Genomic DNA, 16,369 nt, shown 5'->3' with positions numbered 1-16,369 from the left:
ACTTAATTTGGACAACTTTAAAGGTGATTTTCTCAGTCTTTTGATTTTTTTGCACCCTCAGATTCCAGATTTTCAAATAGATGCATCTCGGCCAAATATTGTCCTATCCTAACAAACCATACATCAATAGAAGGCTTATTTATTGAGCTTTCATATGATGTATAAATCTCAGTTTTGTCAAATTTAACCTTATGACTGGTTTTGTGGTCCAGGGTCACATATATATATTTCCAGTGTTGGGAAAGTTACATTTAAAAGTAATGCGTTACAATATTGAGTTACTCCCTAAAAAAATGTAACTAATTACGTTACTTAGTTGCTTTTTATGCAAAGTAATGCGTTACGTTACTTTTGCGTTACTTTTTAAATCTGGGCAGGGCTTTGTTTGTTTGTTTTTAACATAAAAAGTTCTATTTTTGTCAAATGTAAAGCATTTTCACACCAAAAGCCTCAGGCTTAGAGAAAAGTAAATTGACGTCTGCACAGTAGACCGCAGAAGAACAAATGTCAACTCTTCAGCAATAAAAAAAAAGGAAAACAAATGTTAGATTATCTTGAGTAATATTTTCTTATTAGTATGGATGAATTGGATCATCGAAGGTCGGCAGCAAAGACATCGGTTAATAAAATGGGATTAAATACATAAAGGAAATTTGTATTATTTAACATATTAATTATTGCAGGTTTTGCCTTAAATTTCACTGTTTTTATTCATTTTGAAGAACACTGGATCTGTTTTTTTAGTGAGTGAGATGAATTAATGCATGTTCACATTATTCTAGAACTAAAGTAACATCTTACTCACAATTTCCTCTCAACATGAGGACAGGAGAGCTTTTAATCAATAAATGAGGGAAAGTAACAGGCGTTACTTATTTGAAAAAGTAACTTGGATATTTTCTTGTCAATTAAAAGTAATGCGTTACTTCAGTACTTGGAAAAGTAATATTATTACGTAACTTGTGTTATTTGTAAATGAGTCAAAAAGCTTGAAAAGTGCTGATGTTTGAGCACAACTGAATCTCTGTACTGATCAGGATGAGAATTAGACGTGTTATTTTCCCATCAGGTGTGGTGGCTCAGGCCCGATCTGTCCTCGCGTCAGCCGCTACCGCTTCTGTCCGACGTGCGGCAGCGACACCAAAGTAGAAGAGGCCGGCTACAAGAGGACCTGTTTGAAAGCAGGCTGCAAGAGTCTCCAGGGCGTCCATAACACCTGTTATCCCAGAGTGGGCAAGTAAACGCTCAATTACGCTGCCCTCCAAAGGCAAAGTGCAGTAACTACGCCAACACTGAAACTGAGAAAAATGCCTTTAAAGTTTTTACACCAGCTAGTCAAACATGTTGACACTCTCGTTTCTCTGAAACGGGACACAATTTAACCAGGAGACGTTGCCACAAGGCAAAATAGTTGTCACAAAGTCCATTTTAGGCCTTAACTCAATTTTGACCTAATGTGTAGTTACTGTGCTTTGCCTTTGGAGGGCAGTACGGCTCAGCTGGAGCTCCGGGAGTATGTTGTTTCATGAGTAAAGTTGAAATATTTCAAGAATAAAGTTTAAATATTTCGACAATAAAGTGGAAATATTTTCTGAATAAAATCGAAATATTTTGAGAATAAAGTAGAAATATTTTCAGAATAAAGTCAAAATATTTTGAGAATAAAGTTTAAATCTTTTCAGAATAAAGTCAAAATATTTTGAAAATAAAATTTAAACATTTCAAAAATAAACTCAAGATCTTTCAAGAATAAAGTCTAAATATTTTGAGAATAAAGTCGAAATATTTTCAGAATAAAGTAAAAATCTTTTAAGAGTAAAGTTGAAATATTTCAAAAATAAAATTGAAATATTTTGAGGATAAAGTAGAAATATTTTCAGAATAAAGTTGAAATATTTTCAGAATAAAGTTTAAATCTTTTCAGAATAAAGTCAAAAATCTTTTCAGAATAAAGTCAAAATATTTTGAAAATAAAGTTGAAATCTTTTCAGAATAAAGTAAAAATCTTTCAAGAATAAAGTTGAAATATTTTGAGAATAAAGTAGAAATATTTTCAGAATAAAGTTGAAATATTTTGAGAATAAAGTTGAAATATTTTGAGAATGAAGTCAAAATCTTTTAAGAATAAAGTTGAAATATTTTGAGAATAAAGTTGAAATCTTTTCAGAATAAAGTAAAAATATTTCGAAAATAAAATTGAAATATTTAAAAAATAAACTCAAAATCTTTCAAGAATAAAGTTGAAATATTTCAAGAATAAAGTTGAAATATTTCGAGAATAAAGTAGAAATATTTTCAGAATAAAATTGAAATATTTTGAGAATAAAGTCGAAATATTTTGAGAATAAAGTTGAAATATTTTGAGAATAAAGTTGAAATATTTTGAGAATGAAGTCAAAATCTTTTAAGAATAAAGTTGAAATATTTTGAGAATAAAGTCGAAATATTTTCAGAATAAAGTTGAAATATTTTGAGAATAAAGTTGAAATATTTTGAGAATGAAGTCAAAATCTTTTAAGAATAAAGTTGAAATATTTTGAGAATAAAGTTGAAATCTTTTCAGAATAAAATCGAAATATTTTGAGAATAAAGTTGAAATATTTTGAGAATAAAGTAGAAATCTTTTCAAGTCGAAATATTTTCAGAATAAAGTCAAAATATTCTGAAAATAAAATTTAAATATTTAAAAAAAATAAACTCAAAATGTTTCAAGAATAAAGTCAAAATATTCTGAAAATAAAATTTAAATATTTAAAAAAAATAAACTCAAAATGTTTCAAGAATAAAGTCAAAATATTTTGAAAATAAAGTAGAAATATTTCAAAAATAAAGTAGAAATATTTTGAGAATACAGTGGTCTGTCCGCTCCTCCAGATCCAGTGGTCATCATGCTGGTCCTGCACCCGGATGGGAACCAGTGCCTGCTGGGACGCAAGAAGATCTTTCCTCCAGGAATGTTCTCCTGTCTCGCCGGCTTCGTGGAGCCAGGTATCTGATATTAAAGCGGCTGCGCTTGAGCCGGCGATTGATAACGAGCGTGTGATCCGTGTGTCGCTCAGGGGAGACGCTGGAGGCGGCGGTGAGGAGGGAGGTGCAGGAGGAGAGCGGTGTTCAGGTGGGACCCGTGCAGTACCTGTCCTGTCAGGCGTGGCCCATGCCCTCCTGTCTGATGATTGGCTGCCACTGCGTCGCTACGACGACAGACATCAAAGTGGACCAGAATGAGATTGAAGAGGCGCGCTGGTTTACCCGACAACAGGTGCGATTGAAAATGTGCTCACCCTCAAGCCATCCAAGATTAGGATGAGTTTGTTTCTTCATCGGATTCGAATAAATGTGTGATTCCATCACTGTCTCACCAATGGATCCTCTAGAGCAGGGGTCACCACACTTGGTCCTGGACCGGCAAGCTCCAACCCTAATCAAACACACCTGAACCAGCTAATCAAGGTCTTAATAGATATACTTAAAACCTCCAGGCAGGTGTGTTGAGGCAAGTTGTCCCACAATCAGTGCTAGTTTCACCTCAAATGCCTCTGAGTCATTTTGAGATCGCTTTTTATAGAAATAAAAATAATTTACTGCAGTTGGAAAATGTAAGCTACAATTCTAAACTGAAAGCATCTGACAGCAGGGTTACCAGGTCTGTATGACATAACTAGCCCAATGACCAGCCAAGAACAACCCAAAATAATGCACTGACCATATCCCAAATATCAAAACTTATATACATCATTCCCATATCTAAAACACACATTGATCATAAACACAGCTCCAAAGGCTTCCTACCAGTAGCCTTCACAAAACCTAATATCCAGCATCATTTTATCATTGGTAGAACGCAAAATATTTAAATACAGGCATTTTATTGAAATTTAAATTTCTGCAATATTTAAAACCTTTAAATAACTGGGGGAATTCAACCCATGGCAACAGTTTAAAAGCAGACCAATTCCGTGGGGAAAAAATGCGGACTTGGCAACCCTGCGTCCAACACGAGCTGCTGGAGTTAATTCATGTCATTGCACACATCAGTACTAAATTTTCGTCCAAGATTTTTTGCACGTTAAATACACTTTACACACTGTCTCTGAAACTTTCGTCCGTCATAAAAAAAAAAAAAAAATTTTCACACTGTGAAAAAAAATTTTCTGCGTTTTTTCGCATCCATAATAAGCATTTTGATAGGAAAGGATGGCGAATATGAGAAAACTAAAAAACGCATACGTAAAACCTACTCAGTGTGCAATGATCATGAGTCGAAAGTAAGGAGAGATGACTAAAAAATAGACCAGGCTGGAGGATTGGCTGACAAATATCTATAATGTGCTGCTCCCTTTACACAGAGTGCGCGTTATCGCAAAATCGAAAGTAAAAGTAAACAGCGCGAGCACTGCATATTTAAACTGCGAAAATATTTACAATATTAGAATGTTTGCGGGTGCGGCCAGTAAGAAAAAAATATGGAGCTCAATTAAATATCACCCAAATTTTGTGATTATGTGATGTTTTAAAAGCTGTTTGGACTCTAATTCTGACGGCACCCATTCACTCCAGAGGATCCGTTGGGGAGACAGTGATGGAATGACACATTTATACAAATCTGATGATGATAAACTTTTAATTTTTAGCTGAACTCTTCCTTAAACAGAGTTTGTAAGGTATTTCTCTGTTGTTCAGGTGATGGACGCTCTTGTGAAAGACAAGCGTGCCGTGTTCATCATGCCGCCCAGACAGGCCATCGCTCACTATCTGCTCAAACACTGGATCGGCTGCAACGCAAACCTCTAATCTGGGGTTTAAATGCTTCTTTATGGTTCATATGAGAAGATGTATTAATCAAATTGATTGAATCAGCATCTTCTGTGTGAACTTCTTAGATTCTAGAAGATAATGCAGTAATATAATGCAAATAAAAATCATGATGCAACAGCAGAATGTGTTTTATATCCTTATATTTAGGGCCCGAGCACCGATGGTGTGAGGACCCTATTGGATCTGCTTCGTTTATTATTATTATTATTATTATTATTCTTCTCCAAAATGAATCGCATTTTTGAGGGCTTAGACATACCCGAAAACTCATGAAACTTCGCACACACATCAGACCTGGCGAAAATTTACGTCTGATATGGGTTGCAGAAGTGGGTGTGGCAAAATGGCTCGACAGCGCCACCTTTACACGTTCCGCGGTGTGCTCATTCAACTGTGATTCACGTACATGTACGAAAATAGGTACACACATGTAACACACCAATACCTACAAAAAAGCCTCTTGGAGCAAAATTTGACACCCAACAGGAAGTCGGTTATTTTAAATTTTCTCAGGAAATTTTGTGTCATTTTTGCCATTTTCAGGCCTCGTACTTGAACGAACTCCTAATAGAGATTTATTCCGATCAACGCCAAATTTGCTGATTCTAATCTAAAGCCCTTTGTGACGTTAAATTGCGAAGATCTAGAGTTTTCATCGGAGGGCGTGTCCGTGGCGGCCTGGCAAATTTCGATGCTTCGCCATGAAAAAGGAAGTTGTTATAACTCAGGCATAAAATGTCCGATCTGCCCCAAACTTTACATGTGTGATAACACTCCTGACCTGATGACATCTATATGTCCATATTCAGTTATAGTCATAGCGCCACCTGCTGGCAACAGGAAGTGTCATGCTTTACTCTGCAACAAACTCCACCTAGAGATTTATACAGATCAACACCAAAATCAGTCAGTCTAATCAAAAGGCTTTAGTGATGTTAAATTGCGAAGATCTTGAGTTTTCGTTGAAGGGCGTGTCCGTGGCGGCCTGACAAATTTCGAGGTCTCGCCATGGATATAAAACTTGTTATAACTCAGCCATAAAATGTCCGATTTGCCTCAAACTTCACATGTTCGATAAGAGTCCTGGCCTGAACAAATCTGAAGGCCAATATTCTATTATAATCACAGCGCCACCTGTTGGCAACAGGAAATGACTTGTAGCAAACTCCTCCTAGAGATTTAATGATATCAACTTTATATTTGCTCAGTCTGATCTAGAGGCCTTAGAGATGTTAAATTGCGAAGATCTTGAGTTTTCGTTAAAGGGCGTGTCTGTGGCGGCGTGACAAAGTTTGATGTTTCGCCATGTACATAGAAGTTGTTATAACTCAGCCATAAAATGTCCGATCTGCCTCAAACTTCACAGGTTTGGTAAGAGTCCTGGCCTGAAGATACCTAAAGGCCAATATTCAGATATTATCATAGCGCCACCTGTTGGCAGCAGGATATATCATATCTTGCACTAACTCAAACGTACCAAGGTCAATCTGCACCAAACTACATATGTTTGATGAAAGTGCTGGCCTGAACACATATACATGCCAATAATCAATTATAGGCATAGCACCACCAGCTGGCAGCAGGAAGTTTGCCACATTTAAGTGACTTTGATCTATTTTTCCTACATTTACTGTATTAAAAGCATACTGCCCACCGTTTGCTGTTTTCCTAAAGCCACCGGTCGGCGGTGAGCCCGGGTGCGAGGGCCCGTTCATCGCTGCTTGCAGCTTTAATTATTATTATTATTCTTCTTCTCCGGAATGAATCGCATTTTTGAGGGCCTAAACATACCCGAAAACTCATGAAACTTTGCACACACATCAAACCTGGCGAAAATGGATGTCTGATATGGGTTTCAGAGATGGGTGTGGCAAAACGGCTCGATAGCGCCACCTTTACACGTTCCGCGGTGTGCGCTTTCAGCTATGATTCACGTACATGCATGAAAATCGGTACACACATGTAACTCACCAATACCTACAAAAAAGCCTCCTGGGACAAAATCCGAAACCCAACAGGAAGTCGGTTATTATTAATTTTCTTAGCAAAATTTGTGTCATTTTTGCCATTTTCAGGCGTCGTACTTGAACGAACTCCTCCTAGAGATTTACTCCGATCAACAGCAAATTTGGTGAGTCTAATCTAAAGCCCTTTGTGACGTTAAATTGTGAAGATCTAGAGTTTTCATCGGAGGGCGTGTCCGTGGCGGCCTCGCAATTTTCGATGTTTCGCCATGAAAAAGGAAGTTGCTATAACTTAGGCATAAAATGTCCGATCTGTCCCAAACTTCACATGTGTGATAACACTCCTGACCTGATGACATCTACATATCCATATTCAGTTATAGTCATAGCGCCACCTGCTGGCAACAGGAAGTGTCATGCTGTACTCCACAACCAACTCCTCCTAGAGATTTATACAGATCAACACCAAAATCGGTCAGTCTAATATAAAGGCCTTAGTGATGTTAAATTGTGAAGATCTTGAGTTTTCGTTGAAGGGCGTGTCCGTGGCGGCCTGACAAATTTCGAGGTCTCGCCATGGATATAAAACTTGTTATAACTCAGCCATAAAATGTCCGATTTGCCTCAAACTTCACATATTCGATAAGAGTCCTGGCCTGAACACATCTGAAGGCCAATAATCTATTATAATCACAGCGCCACCTGTTGGCAACAGGAAATGACTTGTATCAAACTCCTCCTAGAGATTTAATGATATCGACATTATATTTGGTCAGTCTGATCTAGAGGCCTTAGAGATGTTAAATTGCGAAGATCTTGAGTTTTCGTTAAAGGGCGTGTCCGTGGCTGCGTGACAAAGTTTGATGTTTCGCCATGGACATAGAAGTTATTATAACTCAGCCATAAAATGTCCGATCTGCCTCAAACTTCACAGGTTTGGTAAGAGTCCTGGCCTGAAGACACCTAAAGGCCAATATTCAGATATTATCATAGCGCCACCTGTTGGTAGCAGGATATATCATATCTTTCACTAACTCAAACATACCAAGGTCAATCTGCACCAAACTTCATATGTTTGATGAAAGTGGTAGCCTAAACACATCTACATGCCAATAATCAGTTATAGGCATAGCGCCACCAGCTGGCAGCAGTAAATTTGGCACATTTAAGTGACTTTGACATATTTCTCCTATTTTTACTGTATTAAAAGCATACTACCCACCATTTGCTGTGTTCCTAAAGCCACCGGTCAGCGGTGAGCCCGTGTGCGAGGGCCCGTTCATCGCTGCTTGCAGCTTTAATGTAATATTGTCTTTATACTGTGTTGTAATCACAATGAGCAGATGTTGACTGATATTGTGTGCATTTAAGTGAACAAATGGCATTAACCACACTAATAACATATGTGACCCTGGACCACAAAACCAGTCATAAGGTTAAATTTGACAAAACTGAGATTTATACATCACATGAAAGCTCAATAAATAAGCTTTCTATTGATGTATGGTTTATTAGGATAGGACAATATTTGACTGAGATACATCTATTTGAAATCAGGAATCTGAGGATGCCAAAAAATAAAAAAGACTGAGAAAATCACCTTTAAAGTTGTCCAAATTAGGTTCTTAACAATGCATATTACAAATCAAAAATTACATTTTGATATGTTTACTGTAGGGATTTTACAAAAAATCTTCATGGAACATGAACTTTACTTAATTTCTTAATGATTTTTGGCATAAAAGAAAAATCAAAAATTTTGACCCATGCAATGTATTTTTGGCTATTGCTACAAATATACCCCAGCGACTTAAGACTGGTTTTGTGCTCCAGGGTCACATATTATAGCTGTATATGTGATCCTGGACCACAAAACCAGGACAATATTTGGCTGAGATGCAACTATTTGAAAATCTGATATCTGAGCGCACAAAATAATCAAAACAGGGTAATATGACTGCAGGTGAATAGGCTAAAAAAAGAACTAATAGTTATCACCTGTCTTACTCAGTTGATTGATTACTTTGATAATTGCAAAAATTTTTTGTATTACAAGTTTTCTAAAATGTTAGGTTTAAATATGCAAATGAGCATCATTTAATGAAATACGTGCTAATTTGCATACATTTCTAGTAGAAAAATCTAAACACTGGATGAAGTCAGTTTCAAAATTCTTGTTTTAATTTTTTTTGACATATTAGGTGTTAAATGTTTTTACTGAGGGGATTTTGTGTCTCATTTCGTCACAACATAATTCAGAGAAAACTTAGAACAGACAGGAAACACTGTATTTTTTTTTTTTACCATTTTTTGGAGGAATAAAATGTGTAAAATCAAGCAAATTCTATCTGAACAAATCCCTCTGTAAAAACCTTCAGGATATAGACAGGAACACAAATGTAAAGTGTGGTGTGTGTAAGTGCTGCTGAAGTGGAGATTTATGGCTCAGTGTAGGAGAAAAAACTCTTGGCCTTTAGAAATATGTATTGTAATTGAAATCTACTGACACAAATAGATAAAGTGCTATAAAAGAAACACTTAACAGTATTTTTTTGGATGTTTTCTTTCCTCTAGTCTAAAAAAACACTTTATGAAAAACCAAAAAGGCCAAAATCTCAAACTTGACAGGTGCATGAAAAAACTGTGTTTTTGCCTGCAGTGTCCAAAGGAAGTTCTTAGCAATGCATATTACTAATCAAAAATTATGTTTTGATATATTTATGGTAGGAAATGTACAAAATATCTTAGCTTAACTTAATATCCTAATGATTTTTTGCATAAAATAATGTATTTTTGCCTATTGATACAAATATACTAGTGCTACTTAAGGTTTTGTGCTCCAGGGTCATGTTTTATAGCTGTATGGACATTATTTTGACACACACTTTTATCTTTATATCTAATAACAGAATATTTACTGACTGTAACATTGAAACATTTCACCTGAATCTGCTTTGAAACAGTATGTACTGTGACTATAGCACTATACAAATAAACATGAATGGAATGCATTTTCTCCAGTCCACACTATGTTCTTAATTCATACTATATTCTGTGTATTTCTTATGGGTTTAACGTATATGCCACTTCATACATGATTTGTTTTGACTGTTGCAAACAGGAAACACCATGACTGTAATATTACACAATACTGTAACTGTGAAATTCAGAATGGCATATTTCAACATGTTTTTGTCAATGTTTTGAATATTTACAGCCTTAAATCATGTTTCTATAATCCTTTACAGTAGTGGTTCCCAACCTTTTGACCTTTGACAATTCTGGTTCCCCTTCAGTCGAATCACTTCGACGTTACATGGGATCTCGCCCGAGAGACCGATCATCTCTGAGCCTTATATAAAAAGGCCAATTGCAAATTGGCGAGTGGACGTGCGCGCCGGCCACGCCCCGTACATACGGGTATATAAGATGGCCGCGCGCATCACTCAGTTAGACTTTTGCTTTCAGAGCCTTTCTGATCGAGCCTTCTAAGAAAGAAACTTCAAGAAAACTTCACGTTCCTGCTCAAGCTCTTCTCTGCTGACGTGCTGCCATCTATAAGAGACTTCTAAAAGAGTGTTTGGCAGCCGTCAGCGGTATCCTGCGGGCGGCCGTTTTAACGGCCATTAAAAGCCTCCTGCGCTCCAGCGAGCAGCCCCAGCAGTGCACAGAGTGCCGCGGTTCCTCCCTGGGCAGACCAGGATCTAAAAGAGCAATTTCTCACGGCCGTGAAGCGTCCTTTTCAGGATGGTATTCCGGCCGTGCGCTACTGGATGTGGCAGTTTCCTCACCTCTGAGGATGGACATGAACGCTGCCTCACATGTCTGGGCTTAGAACATGCTGAGGCAGCGTTCACGGATGGTTCATGCGAGCATTGTGAGTGCATGACCATGGTCACGCTGAGAAACCGCCGCTCTTTTGCGAGACGGCTCGCCTCTGCGCCCCGCGGCCCGTCGTTAAGCCGTCAGTGCTTTTCGGCCGCCGTGGCGAGGCAAAGGGGGGATTTAAAGGTTACGGTGCAGAACGCGCCGCCGGCTTCCAAAGCCCCGCGGCCGTCTGCACCCCAGCGTGGCCCCGTTGAGTGGCCAGAGCAGTATGCTTCCCCGGTATCCGGGCCGAGCATCTCTTTTGGCGCTCCACCAGAGGAAGAGATGTCTGTCGCTGCGTCAGAGGGTGAGTCTGACGGCGAGGCGGATATCTCGCCGGGCCAGCGCCCTCCCGTGGTTGCTGCTCCAGCTGACATGGACGCTGAGCTGTCGGCTATGCTCCTCCGTGCCGCCAGGGGGATCGGCCTCGAGGTGTCAGATCTACCTCCTGCCGATCCCTCTAGGCTTGGCGACTGGTTCCTGAGGGGGGCGCCTGCGGTTCCGCCGCGCCCTCCCTCCGTTCCATTATTTCCGGAGGTGCATGAGGAGCGGGCGCCGTTTTCATCGCGTCTCCGCCCCAGCTCCTCCCCCCTCACCACCCTCGATGGCGGGGCAGCCCGGGGATACGAGTTGGTTCCCCAGGTGGAGCGCGCTGTAGCGGTGCATCTGTGCCCGCGTGGCGCCACCACCTGGCAGGACCGACCGCATCTACCCTCCAAAGCGTGTGAGCGCTCGTCCGCCCTTGCGGGCCGCGTCTACCGCGCTGCTGGACAGGCTGCCTCTGCCCTCCACGCCATGGCCACCTTACAGGTCTACCAGGCGCAGGCGCTGAAACAGCTGGACGAGGGTGGTCCTGATCAAGAAGTGATGCAGGAACTCCGCGCCGCCACCGACTTCGCCCTTCGAGCGACGAAGGTCACGGCGCGGTCTCTTGGTCAGGTGATGTCCACGGCCGTGGTCCAGGAGCGACACTTGTGGCTCAATCTGGCTCAGATGGCGGACGCCGACAAAGCTCGCTTTCTCAACGCCCCCATCTCCCAGAGCGGCCTGTTCGGCGACACTGTCGAGGATTTCGCCCAGCAATTCTCGGCAGTCCAGAAGCAGACGGAGGCCATCAAACATATCTTGCCCCGCCGCGAAGTCAACATCCCGCCGCCGGTGGCCCCGCCTCCGCCTGCCCATCGCCGAGGGCGCCCCCCTGCGGCCAGTAGGTCAACTCCAGCTCCCGCCAAGGGTCACGAAGCCGGGATGGCTACCCGGCGCAGAGCCGGCCGCAGGAGAGCGGCGCCGCCCGCCTCTCAGGGACCGGCCCGAAACACTCGCAAGAAAACTGCGAAACGTCCCTGACGCGGGCCTCCAGAGGTGATTGAGACTGCTCTTTAGGGGATGCTAACATCTACGCTCCCCGCTCCACGCTCCCGGTGGAGGGCCGGGAGCCACTGTGTACTTCAATGCTGCAGTCGGCCATCCGTCGACGGCACCCACAATTTTCTCAAAAAGAGCAAAATTCTCACCTCTGGTTTCGGCCTCGAGTTTCCTTTCTGAGCAGCACTTACACTCCTCAGAACCAGACTCGCGGCCGGCATTCGCCAGCGCGGGATCCAGGGAAGAAGGTAAGCACTGCTTAGTGCAGTTAGACACTTCTCCAGGACGTTCATCCTTCTGGGCTCTGTCTCCTCCCCTGTCTCCCCCTAGGCTGCCCCACCACGGTCACGTCGGTCAACGTTCCCTTGATACCACTACGCTGGTTGATACGGACGGTACGGCCCGGCCCCAGGCGTCCGCCCAGACTCAGAGGTACCCCTTACATTCTTATTCGGGCAGGCGTGCCTCTGTTCTGCCTGCGGAGGTCGCGTTCCTACTGGCGAAGGACGCGATCCAGCCTGTCCCTCCCCCGGGACGAGGTCGGGACCCCTCAGTTCCGACTTCACGTGCCCAGTTAGTGTGGTGGGTTAATATCCGCCCTGGATGGAGCTCTGTCCCGATCCCTTCTCAGGCTGTCGGCACACTCGCTCACGACGAAGCACATACAGCTATGTTTCCGTCTCCAGGGCTGGGTTGCAGCCATCTGCCTGAAGGGCACCCGCTGTCGCGTCTCGATTTCCCCCCGACACACACCCCCTCGGCGGTCTGCTCCGGGGGTCGAGCTCTTCAGTGTGAGGTGCTTCCATTTGGCAAGTCCCCCTCCTTCCTGCCTTTTTTAGGCCATGGGAGCTCCCCTGTCCCCTCTTGGCAGACAGGAGTTCGCATCATCAACCGTCTCTTCGGCTGGTGCTTTGTATAGCCCACTCGTGAGTTCCGTTGTGCGAACATAGGGACCTGGTGCTTCGGCACCCCCGCCATCTGGTCCTTCAGGCCAACCGAGGGGATTCGTTTCCTTGGTTAGGGAGCCGACTCGGTCCAACAAGACAGCCGCCTTACTACAATAGAGCGCGCAGTCAGTGCTGTAATCCCTGAGTTAATCAGACACAATACAGCGGTCCCTCTCAAAATCAGAGGCTCCTGGGGCACATGACAGCTCTAGCCGCTAAGAGCTGCTAAGCTTGTTTTATGTGAGACCGCTTCAGCACGATCGAGTCCCATGATGGGCATGGCATCTCGGCTCACTCCGGACTGGCGTTTTCCCGCAGTATGGCCGACAAGCCAGCTCGTGGCTTACCACGGGTTGGGTTGCCATGTACGATGGAGGCTTACAACCTCCCCATCTGCTCCCATGGAGTCCAATGTGGCAGATTTTGCTACTTGCCATTCTCTTGAAGCAGGAAAACTCAACCGTGCAGTCTATCGGCTCTCACGGCAGTCCACCCACCTGCAGGATGGCGACTCCACCCCGTGACGCAGCTAGTTGGAGTATATCGGTTGGCCAGCCACATCCGCCCGTCTTCCGATTCCTCTCATTGCCAGCTGCCTCTTTTCAGAGTAACGCCGGCACACAGCTGACCTCCGGGGCCCAAGTACGCCTTCCCCAGCGAGCCTCCTTGCACAGACGCTGTGCAAGTCCAGGGAGGACGAGGAGTAGTCTGTTGGTTGCGCTACAAGGATGGCCCACCCGGACTCAGGTCTTAGTAACCCCTCCCTCGCGGCAGTCCCTCCCTGTAGGGCACGAAAGGTTGACACCCAGACCTCTCCGGCCTTTACAGGCCGTGATACAACTATCACTCGGTACCGAGCTCCCGTGACCAGGCAGGCTTACGCACTGAGATGAGGTCTATTTGCTGGCATTCCTCTCGCTAAAAAGAGAGGTCCCACAGAGATACACGATTGCAGTAATGCTTCCCTTCCTGCAGGAGAGTTTGAGCGCAGGCTGTCCCCTCGACACTCCAAGTATATGCCGCGGCTTCGCCGCATATCACATGCAGTAGATGGAGCAAAGTAGGTAAGCATTCTCTGGTCGTGAGGTTTCACAGAGGTGCCCAGAACACACCCCATACCCTCTTGGGACCTTCCCGTCGCCTTCAGAGCCGTGGGACGCTCCTATTGAACCATGGGCCTCAGTCGAGCTAGCATTCCTGTCATTAAGACAGCGCTCCTGACTGCCTTGGCTTCCGTCAAGAGGGTAGGAAACCTACAAGTTTTCTCTGTCAAGAAACACCTCATACCCTCTTGGGACCCCCCGTCGCCTTTCAGGGCCACGGGTTGCTCCTTTGGAGCCTTGGGCCTCAGTCGAGCTAGAATTCCTGTCATTAAGACAGCACTCCTGACTGCCCTGGCTTCCTTTAAGAGGGTAAGATACCGACAAGCTGAGGTTCCTCAGTGGTGCTTAGAGCGCACCTCATACCTCTTGGACCCCCCTGTCGCCTTTCAGGGCCGCGGGTCGCTCCATTGGAGCCACTGGCCTCAGTCGAGCTAAAATTCCTGTCATTAAGACAGCACTCCTGACTGCCCTGGCTCCCATTAAAAGGGCCTACAAGCTTCTCTGCCAGCAAAGTGTGTCGAGAAATTTGGGCCCGGCGTCTGCCACGTTACCGTCGAGACCCCGGCCCGGTGCCCAAGGTTCCCACCACGCCTTTCCGCGATCAGGTGGTGAACCTGCAAGCTCTGCCTCGGAGGAGGCAGACCCAGCCTTGCGATGTTGTGTCGTTAAAAATGTGAAACTAATGAATCACTCGGCACTTCAGCCGCACCAAGCAGCTTCATCTGCCTCGGGATTCAGCAGAAAGGGAATGCTCCCCGAACTGAGGTTGGCTAAATGGGTGGTAGATGCCTTCTCCCTGTTATACTCAGGGACAGCCGTGATCCTTGGTTCATGGCACCTCACCAGCAGATGTAAAAACCAGAAGCTGCGGGCTGGGCGACACCCTACCTTCGCTTGGTTCTACAACCTTGCGTAGAGGCCGTTCTCCTGTGTCCTAACATGAGGACTCACAGGCGAGCGGGAAGACCGGCTGGTGTCGGCTTGCTGCGCCATTCCCATGTGGATCCGTGCGCTATTTCCCAGAATGTTCCCTCCGGCGAACCCTGGGTCCTCCTGCCCCGCAGTCAGGGCTAGGCGCGGAGTAGTCCTGCACTGTGATCCTGCCTGGGTCTCCTTCGCCCCGCAGGTTGTGGCTTAGTTTTTTATTATTCCAGCGGAGGAGACCGCTGTTTCCCTCGTGTATCCCTAAAAACCTTTATGGATATATTGAATTATTCTCATTTCCACATGTAAAGATTTCATGTGCTCCGCCCCCCCAACCCATGCTTCAGTACAACTGGCATCCCTGGAAGGGCCCCCTTATTGGGCCTCAGGGCGTTGGGAAGGTTACGTTACACTTCGCCTCCCGGCACGTATACTTGTCAGTACGTGAAGTTGTTGCGTAACGCGGCGTCAGGGTCGTGGCCTTTTCCATAGGGCTAGTTCCCATGTAACGTCGAAGTGATTCGACTGAAGGGGAACGTCTAGGTTACGAAGGTAACCCACGTTCCCTGAAGGAGGGAACGGAGACGTTACATTCCCCTGCCACGTCCTGACGTCGCGCTGACGCCGGCTCGACCGGCTCTTCAGCAAAAGCCTAACTGAGTGATGCGCGCGGCCATCTTATATACCCGTATGTACGGGGCGTGGCCGGCGCGCACGTCCACTCGCCAATTTGCAATTGGCCTTTTTATATAAGGCTCAGAGATGATCGGTCTCTCGGGCGAGATCCCATGTAACGTCTCCGTTCCCTCCTTCAGGGAACGTGGGTTACCTTCGTAACCTAGACGTTCTTCATAATTTACTGGATAAGGATCGAGGATGGATTTTTTACAATATTTTTACTCACAATTTCTACCTGAGGAAAGATTTTAAATTTAAATATATTAAAAATGCATGCTTAGTATAGAAATGCTTAAGATTTACTTTTTGAGGGTTAAGATATCACATTAAAACAAGGGTTCCTTGAATATTCAGGTTTTCCAAGACCATTTGGGAATTACAGTTCTTCAAATTCAAAAAAATAATTTAATTAAGAAATATCTTTATATATTTTATTTTATCCCTTAATGCATTCAAATTATGTATACTATTTTGCATTGTGGGTTAATAAAATGAAAAATATTCTATAAAAAAAAGAATCATAATAGTGCATACATTTTTTTTCTTATTATTGAGTGAATGTGATTTTTTTGTTTAAGTTACCATGTTATTACTGCATTTACCCATTTTTTTAAATTAATTAAAACAATGAGAAATTCTTTGACATTTCAAATTGCAATTGAACCACATAAAAAAACTGATGCAAAATACTTTTTTTTTTAATACT

At 43.7% G+C, this 16,369-nt stretch overlaps 1 protein-coding gene across 1 annotated transcript in view; it reads left to right on the top strand.

Annotated features, from left to right (window-relative positions):
• The window catches only part of nudt12 (nudix (nucleoside diphosphate linked moiety X)-type motif 12), a 9,690-nt gene extending 4,757 nt beyond the window's left edge, over positions 1–4,933 (top strand). The window contains 5 exon segments of the mRNA XM_073819498.1: positions 1,070–1,099; positions 1,102–1,233; positions 2,875–2,988; positions 3,060–3,259; positions 4,681–4,933. Of these exon segments, the coding sequence (XP_073675599.1) occupies positions 1,070–1,099; positions 1,102–1,233; positions 2,875–2,988; positions 3,060–3,259; positions 4,681–4,791 (587 nt within the window). The 3' untranslated portion in view covers positions 4,792–4,933.
• The last annotated feature ends 11,436 nt before the right edge of the window (positions 4,934–16,369 follow it).

This window comes from Garra rufa, chromosome 15, assembly GCF_049309525.1.
Source record: "Garra rufa chromosome 15, GarRuf1.0, whole genome shotgun sequence".
Classification (NCBI taxonomy): domain Eukaryota; kingdom Metazoa; phylum Chordata; class Actinopteri; order Cypriniformes; family Cyprinidae; genus Garra; species Garra rufa.
This window is presented reverse-complemented; position numbering and strand designations above follow the sequence as displayed.